Source organism: Trametes versicolor (assembly GCF_000271585.1).
Source record: "Trametes versicolor FP-101664 SS1 unplaced genomic scaffold TRAVEscaffold_11, whole genome shotgun sequence".
In the NCBI taxonomy this organism is placed as follows: Eukaryota; Fungi; Basidiomycota; class Agaricomycetes; order Polyporales; family Polyporaceae; genus Trametes; species Trametes versicolor.
This window is the reverse complement of record NW_007360331.1, coordinates 878,010-896,598: the sequence shown is the minus strand read 5'-3', so window position 1 is coordinate 896,598 and position 18,589 is coordinate 878,010. Positions and strand designations below refer to the sequence as shown.

Sequence of the window (18,589 nt, the reverse complement as noted above, 5' to 3'; positions counted from 1 at the left end):
ATGCTCTCGAGGTGTGGAACGTGTTCACAACAGCTACGGTCTTCATTTTGAGGCTGTTTGCTACTCGTTGAACTCAGCACGGTATGCACCACGAGAGAATGATTCTGACGCCCTGCCGCGTGAATGGCGACCATCAGACCTCGTGCACATCGTTCTTTCAATTTTGCATAATGAAGAGGTTGACAGAATGACCCTTCTCGGTGCCCAGGGTACCGACTCTCTTCTTCCTCGAGTTCATGTCTTTTCTCTCGGTTCGCAGGCGTTTGGTAGGTCGTGACGCATTTAGCATATTGGTGATGCCGCGGCTCGTGGCCAAGGTGGAGCAGCCACGCGCGATCCCGGCCGTTCGCGGTTCCTTCGCTGCGGTCACGTTTCAAATCTCAACGAGCGGTGAAAAGAGTCCGATCGACCTTGTCTTCCTCCCCGACCTCCCCCCGTCCCTCTTCCCTCCCTCTCCAGGTTCTGACGCTAGACTCACCTTCCTTTGGCCCTCTTGCGCCCTCGGACGTCTCTAGCCGACACGACACTCGTTCACCGACGCTCACTCACCCCACACTCGCTCTCGTCGCGCGCTCTTTCAACCCGACGACCAATCACCCCTTCCCCACGACATATCATAACCTAACACACCATGCGTCTCTCCATCGCATTCCTCACCATGGCCGCCGTACTCGCGGAGGCCCGCCGCTGTGCCGCGCAGGTCAAGCCGAACAACCTCGCCTCCACCTCGACGTCGGGCGCGCTCAGCGCCCTCAAGTACACGAACGTCGGCGGCTCGGGCTCGTACAACGAGGTCACGAACATCCTCCCAGGCACTTTCCCCACGTGCGACGCGAACCCGTTCTGCGTCACCCAGCCCAAGCAGATCACCGGTGAGTGCCCTCTCGCCACCTCTGACCTAAAGGCAGATGGACAAATTGCAGGACAGCGTTGACGTCCTATTTTTACCCATCTTTGCAGGGAACCTCGCACCGTTTGACGATGAGATGACCGTCGCTTTCCGTGGCCCGCTCAACTTGTACAACATCGCCGTCTACCAGCCGACGAACTCGAGCTCCGCAACCTGGAAGCAGGTCAGCTCGTGGGCCGCCGACCAGGAGCCCTCGAACCTCGTGTTCATGAACAACATGGGCGGCCAGGAGAGCGGCGAGTGGTCCAGTACGTCTCGCCACCTTCTCGCCACCGGTGCAACGTGCTGATGATACGCGCCCTAGTCTGCGCTGGTTCCAGCCAGTCCTACGCGAGCGGTGACTGGACGGCGTCCGCGAAGTCCGCGAACGCGCAGCTCGCGAAGGGCGCGCTCGACGAGACGCACGAGATCAACATCATGACCGGCGCCGCGTGCACTTCCTCGGACCCATGCACCGGCTTCTCGCGCGGCACCGCGAACCACGGTTGGGCGGGCAGCAAGTTCTTCGTCTTCGAGTTCGACATGCCGACCTCGTCCGACGCCACCAAGGTGCCCGCGATCTGGGCGCTCAACGCGCAGATTGTGCGCGCCGCGCAGTACGGCTGCAACTGCCGCGGGGTCGGCCCTGGGGGGTGCGGCGAGCTCGACATCCTCGAGACGCTCGCCGCGGACGGCGCGAACCCGAACCAGGCGATCTCGGAGATCTACTCGCCCAAGGGCGCGACGGGCAGCGGCGTGAGCTTCTTCGCGCGGCCGACGACGGAGAAGGTCACGTACGGCGTCATCTTCGACGTGCAGACGGACAGCATCGCGATCCAGCGGTACACGGGCTGGGACTTCACGCAGAGCGCGGTGACCCGCAGCGTCGTCGACGGGTACCTCAACGCGAAGGCGATGACGGTCTCGTTCAGCACGAGCTCGAAGCGCGCGGACATGCCGCGCTCGGTCTTTGGTGCGCACAAGCGCCGCCGCTGGCACTGAGCGGTTGCAGCGCGCGGCCGTCCTGCCGCACGCTCGCCTCTCTCGCTGAAGATTCCGCTACAGCGCTCTCCCCCCCGCTGGCCCACACTCCCACCTCCGCTCTCCACACTGTCCTGTCCTACTCCCCGCTCCGGATCTAGAGTCTCCCTATCGTTATGCTTAACGCGCTGCACGTAGACGTCGCTCGCGCTCTGCGGCGCCAGTCGCCGCATGCTGTATCCTCCGAAGCTTCTCGCTGTTGTCTGTCTGTCTGTCTGTCTTATATGTGTTGTATCCACACGGTCGCCGCCTGGGCGGCGCGCAGCTCGATGCTCATGGTACTTGAATATATGCTTGTGTTTGTTGTATGCGTTTGGTTGGCTTGTTATGCCGTGGCGGATTGTCAGCGCGCGGATGCAGTGCGGGAGGTAGTGCTGAACCTGTTATTTACACAGATTCCGCAGGTCAGCCAGGACAATCGGTTGTACCTCTTCGCTCAATGTTCCTCCAGATCCGTGCAAACTGTACTCCCCGACCCGGGACTCGCGTGAAGATGGTTTCAAAGCATGCGGGTGCGTTCCCGCACTGCGTAACGCCTATCACTGATTATGTTTTGCTGGGACAGAGTATGCGTGTACGGATGGCCCACGAGGACTGGATCCACAGCCCATGGTCACCCAACACAACCTCATCCTAGTCAGCAGTTCATAGGAGGGTGAAAACCGCATGAGATGCCATGGCGAACGCGCGTCTGGGTGCATAAACCCTATACTCGCGGCAGCGACGTAACTCCTCGCCGAATCCCAGTTAGATGGAACGCCCGATCGGAGTACGTGAACCCGCAACTATGTCTTACATGACCTGTTAGTATAAACACCCGCCCTGCGCGTAGCCCTCCTTCCTCCTCAACTTTCGACATTCATCCCTTACCGTCTCCACCACCCTACCTCTATTTCGCCTTCAGGTTTTCAACAGACCCTAAGGACTCGGACCCACACTTGAACGTCGCCGAACGACCAGCACCAATGAGCACAGGAAGGCGCGCGACGAGCACCGTGGTCGAGCGGAAGATACATCATGAGAAGAGACCCGCTCACCACCTCAACGACACGGAAACACGGTTCACGAACCCTTGGCCGTCTTTCAGGTGCGTATCCGGCCCACCGCCCCACGCTCGTGCTCACCTCGCACAGAAATCACACAACTGCGCAGTTCCTTGGCGTAAGTCTCCCCTTTTTCGACCACCAACAGCAGGGGCCTGAGCGCTGACTGTTCTTCTACGTGCAGTTTTTCTGGGAGCAACTCTTCGGCTTCCCGAAGCCCCCGCCCGACCTCTCCACACTCATCCCCTCACGGACACCCGACTGGGCCCCCGTGAACGCATCCAGTGGCATCAAAGCGACGTGGCTAGGGTATGTATGCCCCCTCTCTCCCTGAGCGCGCGTACTGACATGGCCGCGTTCACGTAGACACGCATGCTTCCTCGTCGAGCTCCCGACGCCGCCTGGGGCCGCGCGCGGCCCGCGCATCCTGTTCGACCCCGTGCTGTCGCACCGGTGCTCCCCAGTGCAGTGGGCTGGCCCGGGGCGTCTTCTTCGTGAGTGTGCTGCGTGCTTTGGCGACGGTGGCGGCCTGTGCTCAGAACTCGATGCGCATTCAGCGACCCCCTGCGCGGCGGAAGACATCCCGGAGGTCGACGCGATCTGTATATCAGTGAGTTGCGCGCCCGGACTGCCTTTACTTTTGAAGACTGACGCGTGCCTCGTGAGCATAACCACTATGATCAGTGAGCTGTCCTCCCGCGCTCCCCCAAAACTGACACTAACGCCCCCGGTCGTATAGTATGGACGTCCCGACCCTCCGCACAATCTACACCGCCCACACACCCCACATCTTCGCCCCCCTCGGGAACCGCGCCCACCTCCGCTCCCTCGGCATCGCCGACGCGCACATCCACATCCTCGACTGGTGGGACGCCGCGACCGTCACCGCCGCGCTCCCCTCCGCCGCCTACGCAGCCCAAGCCGTGCACGCGTCGTTCGCGGTCACGTGCACGCCCTCGCAGCATACGGCGAATCGCGGGACGTTCGACCGCTGGCATACGTTGTGGTCGTCGTGGGCTGTCGAGGAGGTCTTCCCCAATTTGGAGTCGGCGGCGGACTTGGGTGTAAGGGCGCGCGAGCCGCGGAAGGTGTATTTTGCGGGCGACACGGGGTACCGGACGATCCGGGAGGGGGAGGACGAGAGCAAGCTTCCGTGTTGTCCTGCGTTCGCGGAAGTCGGCGAGCGGCTTGGGCCGTTCGACTTGGCGTTGTTGCCCATCGGGTGCGCGTTCCTTCCCCATTTTCATGTCGAAGGGTGCTTGTTGAACCAGTGGTACAGTGCCTACGCGCCGCGCTCGATGTGGTCAAACATGCACGCATCGCCCGCGGACGCGGTGGAGATCTTCAAGGACGTGCGCGCGAAGCGGGCGCTCGCGATGCACTGGGGGTACGTTGCTGTTCCGCCCGATCTTTTCGTGCTTGTGGCTGACTCGCGTTGCGTAGGACGTGGACGCTGACGAGCGAGCCGACGATGGAGCCGCCTGAGCTACTGAGGCAGGCGTGCGCGAAGGCGGGACTGAGCACGGGCACGTTTGACGTCTGCGGGCTTGGGGAGACCGTGGTGGTATGATGGTGTGGAGGGCGAGGAAGTCGCTATGACATTGGATGTAGACCCGCGCGGTGAGCCGGCCGCGAACTCAATATGGGGGCGTGAGGATGAACAGGGCACACTCCCCGATAGATGGATCGCAAAGTTTGTTGGCCATTCATATATGCGTTGCACTCAACAGCAGAGCCTCGAGGATTCTATCCGCAGCCCTCGGTCACCTAACACAGCTAGTTGAGTTCTGCACGCGTACTTGGACGCTGCGGTACGGGTGTCCTACCGACACTTCAGCTGCCCTTAGCTCTGGTGGCATCTACCCGAAACCTCTCCCACGTCACTTCCTCGCCGCGCTGGGCACTCTACAGTCTGCGCTGGGACGCTCGGACCGTTCGCTCCCTCCTCTGACGCGTACGAGTGCGAACAGACCGCAGGGGACGCATGCCGCGCCGGACGCGTGTACATACTCGCATCCTCATACGTGCTATGCGCGATGGTCCGCCGGAAGAGCGACGTAACTCTGCGCCGGATCTGGTTTAAGTGGGACTCCCGATCGGTATACGGCGGCACACCCGCAGCCCGTACACACCATGCACGACCTATAAAGCTTCCGCACCCGCGTAGCCCTCCTATGTCCACAACCGCATCCTTCGCCCTCTACCGTGTCCACCGGACTACGAACCCGCGCGCGCGTTTCTTGGCGACATCGACGCTTGCTAGCCTGAAGACTCGGGCTGTACACTCTAACACCTCGATCCGAGTAGCTACGATGAGTACTGCGACGCGTGCGACCACCACCGTGGAGGAGCGGAAGGCGGTCCACGAGAAGAGACCTGCGCACCATCTGGACGACACGCAGACGCGATTCACGAACCCTTGGCCATCGTTTAGGTGTGTTTCTTGTTCACCGCCACATGGCGCGCGCGCGCTGACGCTCGCTCACCTTGCGCAGGAATCAAACATTTGGGCAGTTCCTCCATGTGAGTTTCTTTCTTCTCGGCGTACGTGGAGATGGAGAGCTATACCATGGACTATCGCTGTGCTGTTCGTTGGCAGGATAGTGTGCTCGCCAGTCGCGCGCGAACAGCTTGCGCGCGCGGTGGCGCTCACCTTCGGACCTGCGATCTCAACCATGCATTCCAGGTCAAAAATGCTGACCACATCTCTCCCGTTCACAGTTCTTCTGGGACCAGGCAAGAAACTCCCCAAAGCCCCCGGCCGACCTCTCCTCGCGCATCCCCTCACGCACGCCCGACTGGGCCGCCGCGTTCGCTGCGAATGGCCTCAAGGCAACATGGCTAGGGTACGCGTGCCTCTTCCCTCGCCGCGGGCCCTATTAGTGCGGAGTGCTGACATAGCCGCGTCCGCCCGGTATAGACACGCGTGCTTCCTCGTCGAGCTCCCGACGCCCGCCGCGGCCGCGCGCGGTCCTCGTATCCTTTTCGACCCCGTGTTGTCGCACCGCTGTTCGCCGGTGCAATGGATTGGGCCTGAGCGGCTGCTTCGTGAGTATCCTCCGTGCTCTAACAGTGTGATACTGTGAGCTAACGCGCATATAGCCACTCCCTGCCCGGCGGAAGACATACCCGCGGTCGACGCGATCTGCATCTCGGTAAGTTGCGCGCCTCCCCAATCGCCTTGGCCCGCCACTGACGCGCGCACTCCAGCATAATCACTACGACCAGTGAGCCCTCCTCTTGCCCCGGGCCCATGGGTCGCTGACACTAACACCCATCGTCACACAGCATGGACTTCCCAACCCTCCGTACCGTCTACGCCGCACACAAACCGCACATCTTCGCCCCCCTCGGGAACCGCGACCACCTGCGCTCCATCGGCATCGCCGACACGCACATCCACATCTTCGACTGGTGGGACGCCGCGACCGTCACCGCCGCGCTCCCCTCCGCCTCCTCCGCCTCCTCCGCCTCCACGTCGAAGGGCGCGAGCGAGAGCGTGGAAGCGCCGTTCGTAGTGACATGCACGCCCTCGCAGCACACGGCGAACCGCAGCCCGTTCGACCGCTGGCGCACGCTCTGGGCGTCGTGGGCCGTCGAGGAGGTCCTCCCCGCCCCCGCCAGTGTTGGGGAAGGGGAGACAGTGCGCGAGGCGAAGAAGCTGTATTTCGCGGGCGACACGGGGTACCGCACGGTGTGGGCGGGCGAGGACGAGGAGATGGCGCCGCGCTGTCCTGCGTTCAAGGAGGTCGGCGAGAAGCTCGGGCCGTTTGATTTGGCTTTGCTGCCCATCGGGTGCGTCTCCCTCTCTCCGTGCGCGTAGGAGAGCGTTTGCTGAGTGTAGCGTGGTGTAGGGCGTACGCGCCGCGCGCGATGTGGTCGAATCTGCACGCATCGCCCGCGGACGCGGTAGAGATCTTCAAGGACGTGCGCGCGAAGAAGGCGCTTGCGATGCATTGGGGGTGTGTACCCCCTCTCCTTCCTTGTTCGCAGTTGTAGCTGACGCGCTGGTGTTTGAAGGACGTGGATATTGACGACGGAACCGACGATGGAGCCGCCCGAGCTGTTGAAGCAGGCGCGGGTGCTTGGAGGGCTGGACGAGGGCGCGTTCGAAATCTGTGGGCTCGGGGAGACTACGGCGGTGGTATGATGACGTGAACGGTAGGGAAGGGGCCATAGGATGAGGCCTTGAGGTGGGAGTCCGCGTGGTTGGACAATGTTCTGAGGGACATGAGGACAGATTAGACATGGGCTTCCGGTTTCTTGGTAGATGCGTAGCATAATGTGATGTTGTAATGTTCTGTGGTTGTCCATGCATGGTAAAGTCGAGTTCGGCTCATAGAGAGATCACACCATGAGGAATGAGGTGCCCGTGACTTCCACTGAATCGTTGGGAGACAAGCATTGGCCTACCCATACCCGTACGGTCCCGAACTTGCACCGTCAAGGTCGACTTCCCTGCTGGACATGACAAGGTTCCAAGGCCGCGATGAGCACATGTGCTCGTCCGTCCGGCCCGCCCGCGCCCCCAGCCGCGGCTCGCGAACGAGTCTCCGGCACATCGGTGCCCATTAGACTCGCCCGCACCGCTCCCGCCCACCAATGCAGCGACACACGCGCCCCAGCGGCAAATTTCCGGCAGCGGCCACCCCCGACCTCCCAACGTGCATGCGCTCGGGACCGTCCACGGGACGACGACGGGACCGCCTGTATAGACGCAGCCAGCCGATAATTGCCCGCGTGCGCGCGGCCGTTCGACCGAGCATCTTCCAGCACGGTATGTATACGGGCGCGGGCGCGGGGTGCTCGCCCATCGCGCCTGCGGGACCTGCGACACGCAACAAGCGGAAAACGACAAGAGACTCGAACGGCATGTTCTCGAAGCTCGGATTGACGGTGTTCGCGGCGACGGTGGTGTTCGTGCGTGTGGTGTCGGCGCAGCAGCCCGTGTGGGCCCAGTGTGAGTCTTCGCGACGTCTAGTTGCGCTTTCGGGGGACGTGCTCGCTAACTGCGATGAAGGCGGCGGTATTGGATGGACGGGATTGACTACCTGCGCTTCTGGGTCAGTCGTCGGCCGCCTCTGCATTTCGCGCGATGGTGCTCACCGGTTCAATGGTTGATGCGCATCTAGAGCATCCTGCGTTGTGCAAAACGCCTGTAAGCGCATTTTCGTGGGTTTACGAGTGCATATATTGAGCCCGACGCGCCCGTACCAGACTACAGCCAGTGTATCCCGGGGGCCGCGCCCGCGCCGACCACGACGAGCGCGACCACGGCGCCGACGACCGCCCCGCCCGGAATTGAGAAGGCGAACTTCTGGTTTAGCTTGTGAGTATTTGAACCTGGCTACAGTCGAGAGAACACTCAATTGATCAGCGGCGATTCGTACACGCAAACCGACTTCGACCCGGCGAGCACCCCGCCGCAGCCGGGAAACCCGCTCGGAAACCCGCCGTACCCTGTAAGTAGCCCCGGGCTCCCTCCAGTGCTCCGGTTCGGCCAGAGTTCATCCGCGCGCTAGGGCTTCACCGCGGTCGGAGGCACGAACTGGATCGACGTCGACACCGTGGTGCACAACAAGTCGCTCATCCTGACGTGGAACTACGCGTACGGCGGCGCGACGATCAACGCGTCGCTCGTGCAGCCATACGAGCCGACGGTGCTGTCGCTCATCGACCAGGTGAACCAGTTCCTCGGCGGGGCCGCGAAGAAGCCTGCGAACGCGCCGTGGACGAGCGCGAACTCGCTGTTCTCGGTGTGGATTGGGATCAACGATATCGGCAACAGCTACTACCTGAGTGGCGACCGTGACGCGTGAGTAGTGGCGATCGCTGCGCGCGAGGCGGACGACGGTAGGGTTTGAAGCTGATGCGTGGAGGACGTAGGTTCTCGGACAGCCTCCTCGATTCGTACTTCGGTCAGGTTGAGGAGCTCGTAAGTAACGACGCCTATCGGGTTCTCGCTGATAGCTGAACAGCCTCGCGTTTCTGCGTATCATGCGATCTGCATAGTAGTGAGTACCCTCGTAGAACTAGCCAGGGACAACGAGCACTGACCGCCCATGTCTAGCAACGTCGGCGCGAGGAACTTCCTTTTCATCAACGTCCCTCCCGTCGACAGGTCGCCGCTGGTAGGTTTCGTGTACGACTTGCTGTCCCCGCGGGACTAAACCTCAGATAGATGTTAGCACAAGCCGCCTCCGCGCAAGCGCTTGAGAAGCAAGTGATCGCGGGCTATAACTCGAAGCTCTCCGCGCGCGTCGCTGCGTTCAAAGCTTCCCACACTGGCGTACGTTCGCTCCTCGACGAGCATGAGGTGATTCGCTGACACCTCTCGGGCGAGCAGGTCAGTACCTGGGAGTGGGATTCCAACACGGCCTTCGGGACTGTGTTGGACAACCCGACTAAGTACGGATTCGTGGACGCTACATCGTTCGGTGGTACAGGCGACTTCTGGGGGTGAGCATCAGCGTGTTCGCGCAATTTAGAATAATATGAACTCACCGTTATCGAATGTCACCTAGAAACAACTACCATTCGTCGAGTGAGTCCACACTCTCTCGTATATGTGAGAGACAAATTGACAATCTCTCCCCAGGTGCGGCCCAGGACATCTGGGGACAGGACGTCGCCAATGTCCTCGCAGACACGATTTGGTGAACAGTGCAGGTTCCTAGTGTGTACAGGACATGGTGCCTAGCCACCAGATTGTCGTAACGAAAGAAACCAAGCAGCATTACTCACTGGCCAATACTATCCTTCGAGCTAAGCCTCCTCCTCAGCGTATGATAATGAGCAAGGTTGTGCGAGGACTGTGGCCGTGGAGTAGCTAATACCACTCCAACGGGACACGGCGCTAAATGCGCATCCTCATAAATGAGACGTGGATGGAAGTCCACTATCACAGAAGGCTCGATGACTACTGAACCGCACAATTGTTAGCAAGCGGAAAATCTATCCACACTCGAGAGGAAGTCGCGCGTCGGGAGCGCAGAAATCTAGCTAACGTCAAGGACAGACGTGAACGCCGTCAAGCTGGCGACGCCGGGCGTGCATCCCGCGCACTGGGCCAGCCGGCCGGCGAGCTTCCACGTCCGAGCCTGCCTCACACACATGCAAAAAATGGCATTGACAGCTCACCTGATGGAAAGGATGAAAGAGATACCCCCCGTCTCCCTGGACTGCGTACACGCGTCTTGAGGGTCGAGAGGAACGCGGTGGTGCTTATGCGAGGACTCTCGAACCCTCGCACTAGGAAGGAAATGTCCAGAGAATTGACGTGGGATCATCCTTGCTGCAGCACTCCAGTCTTGCTCGCCGACGTCTCAAAGAGCGCTGTCGATCGAGCAGACCATCACGGTGGGCACAAGAGACGACCGCCTCCGTCGTTGTCGCCGTCCGAGAGCAACCAAGAGCGTCTGCTGTCGGAGCGACTACATGGCCAGCGATTGGCGCCCAAAAATGACCAGAGATGCGCATGAGCGCTTCGTGCTTGCTCTCGCCCACTGCAGTCCGAGGTCATCTCGCTTTCCCATCTGCTTTATTCCTCCCACTCGCGCGATGCTGCAGGCAGCGTTCAGGTCAACGGCGGCGCGCAGCGTTGCGTACCGCTCAGTACGATGCATGGCCTCCAAGCCGCCACGGAGGCCCGCCAACCCTCCGCCGCCCCCTCCACCCCAGGCTCCTCCTCCTGCCAGCGAGATTCCTGCCGAGGCCCCGAAGGCGGTTCCTAGCTCGCAGATCGTTCCGAGTCTAGATTTTGACCCCTCGGCGGAGGATGCCAAGCAAGAGCGCACGGGCGCGCGCTCGTCAAAGGATTCGCTGTCGAGTATCGAGCGGCGACGGCGGTTCCTCGGCCGCGTGTCCCTGGCTATGCTCTTGGTTGGCGCGGGTGTAGCGACATGGCAGATGGGGTCGCCGCTAGACGAAGATGAGCTGAGGGCGAGACGATGGGTGCGCACTGAGCGAGGCCTGAGATAAAGGCGGTATATGCTCACGCTCTTTCAGACTGCCGAGGACGCGCCCCAGTCGCGCTGGGAGCGGACAAAGCTACGGTTCACGGGCATATTCGATGTGAGCATGCCGTGCCAATCCCTTCTACAGGGTGCTGAGCGGACATGGTGATCTGTAGACCTTCACAGAGCCCCTCTGGCCTGAGCTCCTTCCTCCGCCAATGCAGGGTCATCTGTACCGGCCGTACACACTTCTCGTTTCAGTAGATGACCTCCTCGTCACATCGACATGGGATGTATGTATATATCCAATTCACGGCGTTGAGCATCGAGATTGACAGTCGCTTTTATAGCGGCAACACGGATGGCGAACAGCCAAGCGTCCCGGCGTGGACTACTTCCTAGGCTATCTCTCCCAATTCTACGAAATCGTTGTCTTCACCACCCAGTTCCACTACGTACGACGTTTCCCTGTGTTCGTTTTGGCGCAGTGCTGAGCTCTCTTGCAGACCGCCATGCCCATCATCGACAAGCTGGACCCATATCAGTTTTACATCATGCACCGGCTCTTCCGCGACGCCTGCCGATCCGAAAAAGGCCAGCCGGTTAAGGATCTCAAGTACCTGAACCGCGACCTGTCCAAGGTCGTCCTGCTCGACACGCACCCGGAGCACGTCACCCCGAACCCCGAAAATGCGGTCATCCTGCCCAAGTGGACCGGCGACCCGAAGGACCGCGGTCTGATCGCTGTCATCCCCTTCCTCGAGTGTATGTTCACCTGCCCGCCCTCTGTCGCCTAGCCTGACACCCCTCCCCGCACGCAGCGATCGCGATTTTCAGGACGCCTGATGTGCGCCCTGTGCTGCAAGCGTACGAGGGCAAGGACATCCCGATCGAGTTCGCGAAGAAGGAGGCTGAGATGAAGCAGCGACATCTCGAGGAGTGGGAGCATAGCCGCAAGGGACTCTCACGCGGCGGGCTGACGCTCAGCAGCCTCTTCGGCGGCTCGGAGCAGGTATGTCGCGCGTGCCTCTTGCTCGTTTATTTGCGCGCGCTCGCACGCGCGCGGCCACTCGACGCGGCTCGCTAACCCCTCCCCTATTCAGGCCGTCGCGTCCCCCGTCCCGCTCACGTACCTCGAGCAGAAGCGGCTCGAGGCGCAACAGCACTTCAAAGAGGAGCAGGAGTACCTGCGCGCGAACAAAGACAACTTCGACAAGATGCTCAAGGAGGAGCAGGAGGCAATGGCGCGCGAGATGCCGAGCACCATCTGGGGCGCGATGCAGGCGATGGTGACGCCTCCGCCTCCGCCAGGCCAGGCCTCGCAGCAGATCGCGCCGAAGACGACCGAGTCGCCGTCGACCACGGGCCCCAGCGCGGCGAAGTAGGCGGACGTCTGTTCCTACGCGCGGTGGCGGTGCGGCGCGGACACTCGCGACGGCTCTCTCGTTCGTGGTAGCAGAACGCGACGATCGATGCTCGGGCGCCGACTAGCTTTTACGATACAAACGTTAATACTAATCGAATCATCACTCCGTAGACGATTCCCCCCTCGATATCATTCCGCCCAACAGTGCCCATGGTTCCGTGTGCATCCTCTACTCATCTCCGATGCGAAAGTACGGTGCGCCGGGGCCTTGCTGGTATACCGGAAGCGGGCCGCCTTCTCCCGCACTCCACGGGTCGTCGGTGCTGTCACCACCCGGCGTGGACCACGAGGTGTAGACACTGGCCTGGAGTTTGCTCTCGTGATTGTAGTTGCTGAAACTGGTGTTGTGACCGTCCATCCCGTGGGCATGCATGTTGGGCAACCACACTGGCCCAGCAACAGCCAGTCCGCTGTTGGATGCTGCTGGCATAGGGGGCCCCACCGCTGCTGTGTGTATGGATGAGGTAGTCTCTTGCTGAACAGTGCACATGAGTGTGTTATGCTCATGCGCTCCCACCACAGTCTAAGGCACTCTGATTCCATGTAAGAGCACTCACCATGTCAGAGCTGGTGCTGCCCTCATGCACAGGGCCTGAGTGAGTCATCGGTGCTGGCATCATGGTATCGAGAATGCCAGCAATGATGCTGACGCCCACACCATTAGCAGCTGCCCACTGTTGGAGGACCGAGAAGGGCGGGTTGGGGGTGTGGACCAAATGAGTCTGCAGGAAGTCTATCCAAAATTCCGTCAGTGCCACTGCCTAAAACTAGCAGTGCAACACACACCACTCACTTTCAATTGCTGGCACCACAGACTGAGCTAACTTCTGATTGGCATTCCGGATCGTCTTCTCTCGGCCTGAGCACCAGGTGAGGTGCCTGTGACTATTGTACCAGGAGCTTCCTGGTAATTTCAAAATAGCCTGATGAACAGCCTCCTTCCTCTCAGATGAGGGGAAGTCCAGTGAATCTCCTGGAGGGTAGAGTGCTGAGAAAGGCAGGTCATAAATCAGTACTCGTCACAGGGATGTATATCAGTGACTTGAATACCATTGCGGAGAGCTCTGGCATCAGCACTGAGCTGATTCTTCTTTTTTGCCATGAATGAGGAAGAGGGTGCTTTCTTTTGGGGGTATTGGGGCGAATCAACAACAGAGATGGATACCCACATCCCTTATAACCCCCAGAAGCCTGGACACGCGCCTAATGGTGCAATTTACTACCCTGAGCTTCTTCTAGAGCGCTCCTTGACCTCATTGTTAGCATAACACAGGGCAGGGGCGCCCTTTCGACTCTGAGGAGTGAAGCTCCTAAATCAGGAAATTCCGTGCTGATCACACCGTCACAATACTGCGGATTTTCCCACACCTGGGCTTCTGCCGATAATCAATTTCGGAGATTATCTGCACGAGGATAGTAGCGGGAATCTGATTGGTGGGCTTTTGCCCTCCCCTGAGCGCCCTCTGTCAAATACTGAACAGGAGCTGATGGAGGGCATAGCCGATGTCAAGATCCCCCCCTCCTCTGCTTCCTGGCAGGCTTTTCTGCTGTCAGGAAGCCCGAGGCTGGCATGGGGATGGGGGACAGCCGGAGAAGTGTGTTTTCGTCACCACCTGAGATGGAGGTGAAGAGAATGCACTTCCCTGCTGTCTCCGGGTGTTTGTACTGCTGCCCGGCCGCGGGGCTCCCTGACAGGTCACCCCAAGATAGCGTCGGGGTGATCGCGCGGCGCGCCGTGCGGGTCGCGAGCAGTCGCGAAGCAGGGGCCCAACTTAAGCTGCCCGCGCAGGTGATGCGAGCCCTGAGTGTCTGACCCTCATTACCCGTTCATATCGCGCCTCGTGCATGGGTAGTGTCCCCAATACGTGCGAGACCTCGCACCCCTCGCGCGGCGGAGTCGCGCGATCTATATGCAGCTAATTGCCGGTGCGCGTTCACTTGTGGGTGCGCGTACCATTGTCGCGGATGCCCCGCGCACATGTGCCGGCGCGCAAGTCGCGACTGGTCGCGACGCGTCGCCCACACTTACTCAGCGAACCACATCGCAAAGGCCGCGAAGCGCGACCCCGCGCGACCGATAACGACGAATCCGCCCCTGCGCTGGCGGCGCGGAAGGATTCTCAACGCGGAAGTCTTCCCTTGCGCTATGATCGCGCGACGAACGCGCCCATGCTCTAAGCATCCAAGGGTGCACGGCACACCCTCGCGATTCGGACGCTCATGGGAAGCCAGGGAAAGCGCAGACGAGCCACACGCAACCGAAAAGGCAGACGCGTCGGCGCTCCTGCGTACGTATGGAAGCTTCAAGTCTCTTTGATTGAACCTTCGAGACAGACCGGTCACGGTCCTGAGACCCTGAACGACGAGCACATTCGGCCCACACGCACGCATGTTCTTCGGGAAGAAGGCTCGCAGGTTATACCAAGCACGTTGATTCGACAGAGACACTCGGTCACAAACGAACAGGCCGGTTGAACGGCGTACAGATCTACATAACAGGGACAGGTAACGGAGATGTTGAACCTCATCTAGCACTTCCGAACTCTACCCACGCGCCTCCGCAGCGTCGAGTCGTTTACCAGATGCGCGTCTCGAGGAGGAGGTCGCTGCTGCCCTCGAGACCGATGCAGGCCTTCAGGAAGGTCTCGAGCGCGTTGCGCTGGCGGTTGAGGGAGTTGACGACGTCCGTGCCGGGCTTGACGAGCGGGGCCTTCAGCATGTACGAGAGGAGCGACAGGATGGGGTACAGCGGCGCGAAGTCAGCCTTGGACCCGGCGGAGGCGTCGCGGTACTTGATGCGCGTGAGCAGCTCCGCGAGGATCGCGAGGTCGAGGATGAGCGGCGTCGCGAGGAGCGAGTCCTACACGAAATGTCAGCAACGTTTCCATAGGGAAAGACGCGAGGAGCCAGCGTACCTCGCATTCGTTGAAGATGTTGATGGTCGAGCGACCGCCGCAGAAGATCTCCGAGTAGTACTCGTCGATCGCGCGCTTCGAGTCGCCGACCGCGGGCACGTACTTGATGACGACGATGTGGTCGGGGTGCTCGCCCTTGGCCGCCTTTGAGCCCTTCGGCGCGCCCGGCTGCGCGGGCTCGAACAGGAGCGGGTTCGCGGCGACCATGTCGTCGACGACGCTGCTCTTGCTGATCTCCTTGCTCTTGAACTGCGGCTCCGCGGACAGGTTGTGCCCGTCGTTGTTGCCGAGGTGGTTGTACGACGCGATGGAGAGCGGCTTGATGCCCGCGTTCACGAGGAACTCGGCGAAGACCGACTTGAGCTTCGTCTGGCCGGACTTGAGGTCGTCGCCGCCGATGAACGAGTGCTTGCGCTCCGCGAGCTGGATGGCGCCCGGCACGAACGTGTTCTGGGGCGCGCCGTTCACGAACGGCTCGCCCTCGAGGATCGCTGCGACAGCGAAGAGCGTGGACGGCGAGACCTCGGGGTGCGACGCTTTGATGGCGGCGAGGAGGTTGTCCGCGGTGTCGTTCACGCCCGGGATGATCTCGCTGTAGCGCTCCGTGTTCGCCGTCCAGAAGACGATGACACGGTCAAGCCCGTTCTGCTCCTTGAAGCGGCGGATGTCGGCGCGGAGGTGTTCGAGGTGCGCCTGCTTGTCGGTGCCGGGGACGACATTGTCCGCGCGAGCCTCTTGGTTCGCCGCGATGAAGTCCGGGTAGTAAATGGAGGGGAGGGGAGCGCCGAGCTCGGCCATGTGCGGCGCGACCTGGCGCTGGAGGTCGTAGTCGAGGACCTGGGCGCGCTTCATGGCTTCGTCGAGACGCGCGCCGGAGATGTCCCAGCCGCCGAGAACCAGGTCGTTGGGGTGGACCATGGGCAGGACGTCCGAGATGGGGACGTGGATGTCCTTGCCCGTGGCGGGGTCAGACCCGAGACGAACGGTCGACGCGCGGAGGAGCGAGCCGATGTAGTTGGGCTGCTGGACACCGCCCTTGGTGCGCCAGATGATGTTGTGACGGTTGGCGAGGATCGTCGCGGAGAGCGTCGAGCCGTTGTTACCGCCCCAACCGACCATCATGAGACTACACGGAAAAACGCGTCAGTAACAGCGCGACGCGTCGTGACACGCGGGAGAACGTACCCAGTCTTGGCGACCTTGCGGGCCGTCTGGAACTCATATTCTTTGGTGGTCGGAGTGACGATGTACTGGCCCTCGACTACGGCGACGTCCGCGTTACGGTTGGTGAACTTGGAGACGATGTGGTCGTTGGTGTAGGAGGTGAGGTCGGACTGCACGACGATAGGGTTGCCCCGACGCGCAGCAGTGGGGTGGATGGGGAGGACACTCTCGAGCTGAGACTCGGGCGTGTTCGCCCCGGTTCCGTTGGCGATAGAAGACATAGTAGAGTTGTTTATACGAGGGGGTGTTCGGGAAGTTTAGACGCAAAGTATTAGACCGTCGCCGCAGGTGTGCTTGTTACCTCTGTGGCGATTGTGTGAGCTGCGCAGCTGGTTAGAGAACATGCAACACGGGGGAGTGCAAGGGTGGTGAGGACGAAGAGGGAGCGATGCGGGGAGGCTTATATACGCGGGGGAGGAGGGCAAGACGTGCTCAATCTTTACGCGCGCAGCGCACGCGTCGGCATCGCTCGCAATTTGGGCGCCCGTCGATTCGCCGAGTTTGATCAAATTCATCGATTAATAACCTGCTCACTCCGTCCGCGCCCCCTGCTCGTCGCAGTCCGCAACCGGCATACATCCTTCTCAGACCACGATGTTCTCACTGCGGTATCGATAACACTCGCTCGGAGGTACTCGTAAAAATTGCAGACGGCAGCGTAGAGAAACACAGGCCCGCGTCGATGCAGACACTCGGCATTCCGAGTGGGCGCCCTGATCGACACCGGCCATGCTGTCGTGCTAAGACCGTCCCCGCCTTGTCATGCGCTCTGACTGGTCGCCACAAACATCTGGGATTCTGGGGCCTGGCCAGCTGTCTGTGGGGAGCATGTCGGCAAAGTTGGGGTTATCGTGCAACGGACGATCGGCCGCTGTACACGACCCAGCTCGGAAAGGACAAACGCCGCCTTGCTTCCCCTCCGCTGGAAGCACGCACTTCGCGTCTTCGACAATATCAGGGGTACCTTCGTCCGACCCTTGCGGCCAGGATTTGGCCACGATCTGCACGCGTACCCTCGGCGCGCAAAAGGTCGCATCTGAGACCGACAGCCGACGTGGAGTCGTGGACATCCTCGGACACATCCTATACGCAGAGCATGCACTCGTTACGTCCCCGAGCATGGATGGGGTTGTTCCAAGGTTGTTCAAGTGAAGGTGTGTGATTTTGCAATGCAATCGGTTATGTTGACCGTTCCGCTCATGACGGTACCCCGACAGAACCCTCCCGGCTCCGGTGAGAATCACACGCACGACTCCGCGGGACGCGCACCTCAGCTGGCTCAAGCCACATCCCTCTTTCCAGCCGGACGCGTGCAGTCCGTAGTTCATCAAACGTGCTGCAAGTTCGCGCTCGCAAGGGCTTGGCTGACGCGTTCAAGGGACGTACGAACGAGGAGTTGGCGTTACTCACTCGTTCTTGACTCCGCAATCAGATTCTGACAGAGCTTGGGAGAGCACGCTGGTGCGCGAAGATGCGCCTCGAGGAGGGACGACACACTAGGGTGATCGTCGGCTTCAATCCGCGTGCGCTGCGCAGTCTAACAAAAGGACACGAGCTTCCATCGGTTGCCGAGCAAACTGCTGGGGTAGCTCTTCCAGGCGTCAGGGATGCCGTTGGTCGTTTCGCCGTCGCGACATTCTGGGGTGCGTGAAGAGCAGAGCTAGAGCTTCTTCCGGGGTGCCTTCATGAAGCATAACGCCCACAGGGTCGCCAAAGTGCACTCGGCCGTCGCGTATGCTAGCCTGCCGTCGACGGGAACTGGTAATGCGAAGCCATAGAGCCCGGTGTGGAAAGCGAGATGACGGAACGACGAAGTCAAGCCTCGAGGTTACGCCGCGTCTTATATAGTGCTGCAATAGACCGCCGCTTCTTTCGATCGTAGCGTGCCAGAGGTAACTGCGACATAGATCTGTTCAGCTTGCAGCTGTCGCAGAATGACATGTAGACAGTCAAGGGAAGTCCTTGCGTGAAATTCTGCGCCATAAACTCCGCTCGCTGGAATGTTCTACACGTAGGCAGGATACGTAGAAAGAAGCCTGTCTATGTCAGTTCCCGGGAGAAGAACCTATCTTTGGACCGATCGTCGTCGATTATCG

General features: G+C 60.7%; 7 protein-coding genes across 7 annotated transcripts; 6 read left to right on the top strand and 1 right to left on the bottom strand.

The window, feature by feature from the left end:
• Positions 1 to 739: 739 nt before the first annotated feature.
• TRAVEDRAFT_104931 (uncharacterized protein) lies at positions 740 to 1,891 on the top strand (the record flags this gene model as incomplete). The annotated part of the gene is made up of 3 exons (XM_008044824.2): positions 740 to 872; positions 961 to 1,158; positions 1,215 to 1,891. Coding segments are annotated over 3 exons (1,008 nt in total), but the record flags the coding sequence as incomplete, so codon positions are not given.
• Positions 1,892 to 2,895: 1,004 nt separating this feature from the next.
• On the top strand, positions 2,896 to 4,543 carry TRAVEDRAFT_51813 (N-acyl-phosphatidylethanolamine-hydrolyzing phospholipase D; the record flags this gene model as incomplete). Its single annotated transcript, XM_008044556.1, has 9 exons — positions 2,896 to 3,017; positions 3,064 to 3,091; positions 3,158 to 3,282; positions 3,340 to 3,467; positions 3,531 to 3,583; positions 3,640 to 3,656; positions 3,713 to 4,195; positions 4,253 to 4,360; positions 4,417 to 4,543. 9 exons carry the CDS (start codon positions 2,896 to 2,898, stop codon positions 4,541 to 4,543), a joined length of 1,191 nt encoding a protein of 396 aa, XP_008042747.1.
• Positions 4,544 to 5,285: 742 nt separating this feature from the next.
• Positions 5,286 to 7,123, top strand: TRAVEDRAFT_51812 (Metallo-hydrolase/oxidoreductase; the record flags this gene model as incomplete). Its single annotated transcript, XM_008044555.1, has 9 exons — positions 5,286 to 5,407; positions 5,469 to 5,496; positions 5,695 to 5,819; positions 5,894 to 6,021; positions 6,076 to 6,128; positions 6,184 to 6,200; positions 6,262 to 6,768; positions 6,828 to 6,935; positions 6,994 to 7,123. 9 exons carry the CDS (start codon positions 5,286 to 5,288, stop codon positions 7,121 to 7,123), a joined length of 1,218 nt encoding a protein of 405 aa, XP_008042746.1.
• A 722-nt stretch (positions 7,124 to 7,845) lies between these two features.
• TRAVEDRAFT_39742 (uncharacterized protein) lies at positions 7,846 to 9,633 on the top strand (the record flags this gene model as incomplete). The annotated part of the gene is made up of 13 exons (XM_008044476.1): positions 7,846 to 7,933; positions 7,994 to 8,036; positions 8,106 to 8,131; positions 8,191 to 8,302; positions 8,351 to 8,435; positions 8,496 to 8,788; positions 8,860 to 8,908; positions 8,986 to 8,987; positions 9,044 to 9,104; positions 9,155 to 9,262; positions 9,320 to 9,432; positions 9,498 to 9,517; positions 9,572 to 9,633. 13 exons carry the CDS (start codon positions 7,846 to 7,848, stop codon positions 9,631 to 9,633), a joined length of 1,062 nt encoding a protein of 353 aa, XP_008042667.1.
• An 846-nt stretch (positions 9,634 to 10,479) lies between these two features.
• TRAVEDRAFT_31247 (NIF-domain-containing protein) lies at positions 10,480 to 12,594 on the top strand. The gene is made up of 7 exons (XM_008044433.1): positions 10,480 to 10,926; positions 10,981 to 11,046; positions 11,105 to 11,221; positions 11,279 to 11,383; positions 11,435 to 11,693; positions 11,750 to 11,940; positions 12,032 to 12,594. Exons 1-7 carry the CDS (start codon positions 10,597 to 10,599, stop codon positions 12,311 to 12,313), a joined length of 1,350 nt encoding a protein of 449 aa, XP_008042624.1. The 5' UTR covers positions 10,480 to 10,596; the 3' UTR covers positions 12,314 to 12,594.
• A 2,157-nt stretch (positions 12,595 to 14,751) lies between these two features.
• Positions 14,752 to 16,762, bottom strand: TRAVEDRAFT_154039 (Myo-inositol-1-phosphate synthase). The gene is made up of 3 exons (XM_008044823.1): positions 16,455 to 16,762; positions 15,270 to 16,395; positions 14,752 to 15,214 (listed from the first exon to the last, which is right to left on the bottom strand). Exons 1-3 carry the CDS (start codon positions 16,712 to 16,714, stop codon positions 14,930 to 14,932), a joined length of 1,671 nt encoding a protein of 556 aa, XP_008043014.1. The 5' UTR covers positions 16,715 to 16,762; the 3' UTR covers positions 14,752 to 14,929.
• Positions 16,763 to 17,316: 554 nt separating this feature from the next.
• TRAVEDRAFT_31245 (uncharacterized protein) lies at positions 17,317 to 18,165 on the top strand. Its single transcript, XM_008044432.1, has 3 exons — positions 17,317 to 17,647; positions 17,711 to 17,726; positions 17,796 to 18,165. Exon 1 carries the CDS (start codon positions 17,322 to 17,324, stop codon positions 17,643 to 17,645), a length of 324 nt encoding a protein of 107 aa, XP_008042623.1. The 5' UTR covers positions 17,317 to 17,321; the 3' UTR covers positions 17,646 to 17,647; positions 17,711 to 17,726; positions 17,796 to 18,165.
• Positions 18,166 to 18,589: the final 424 nt, after the last annotated feature.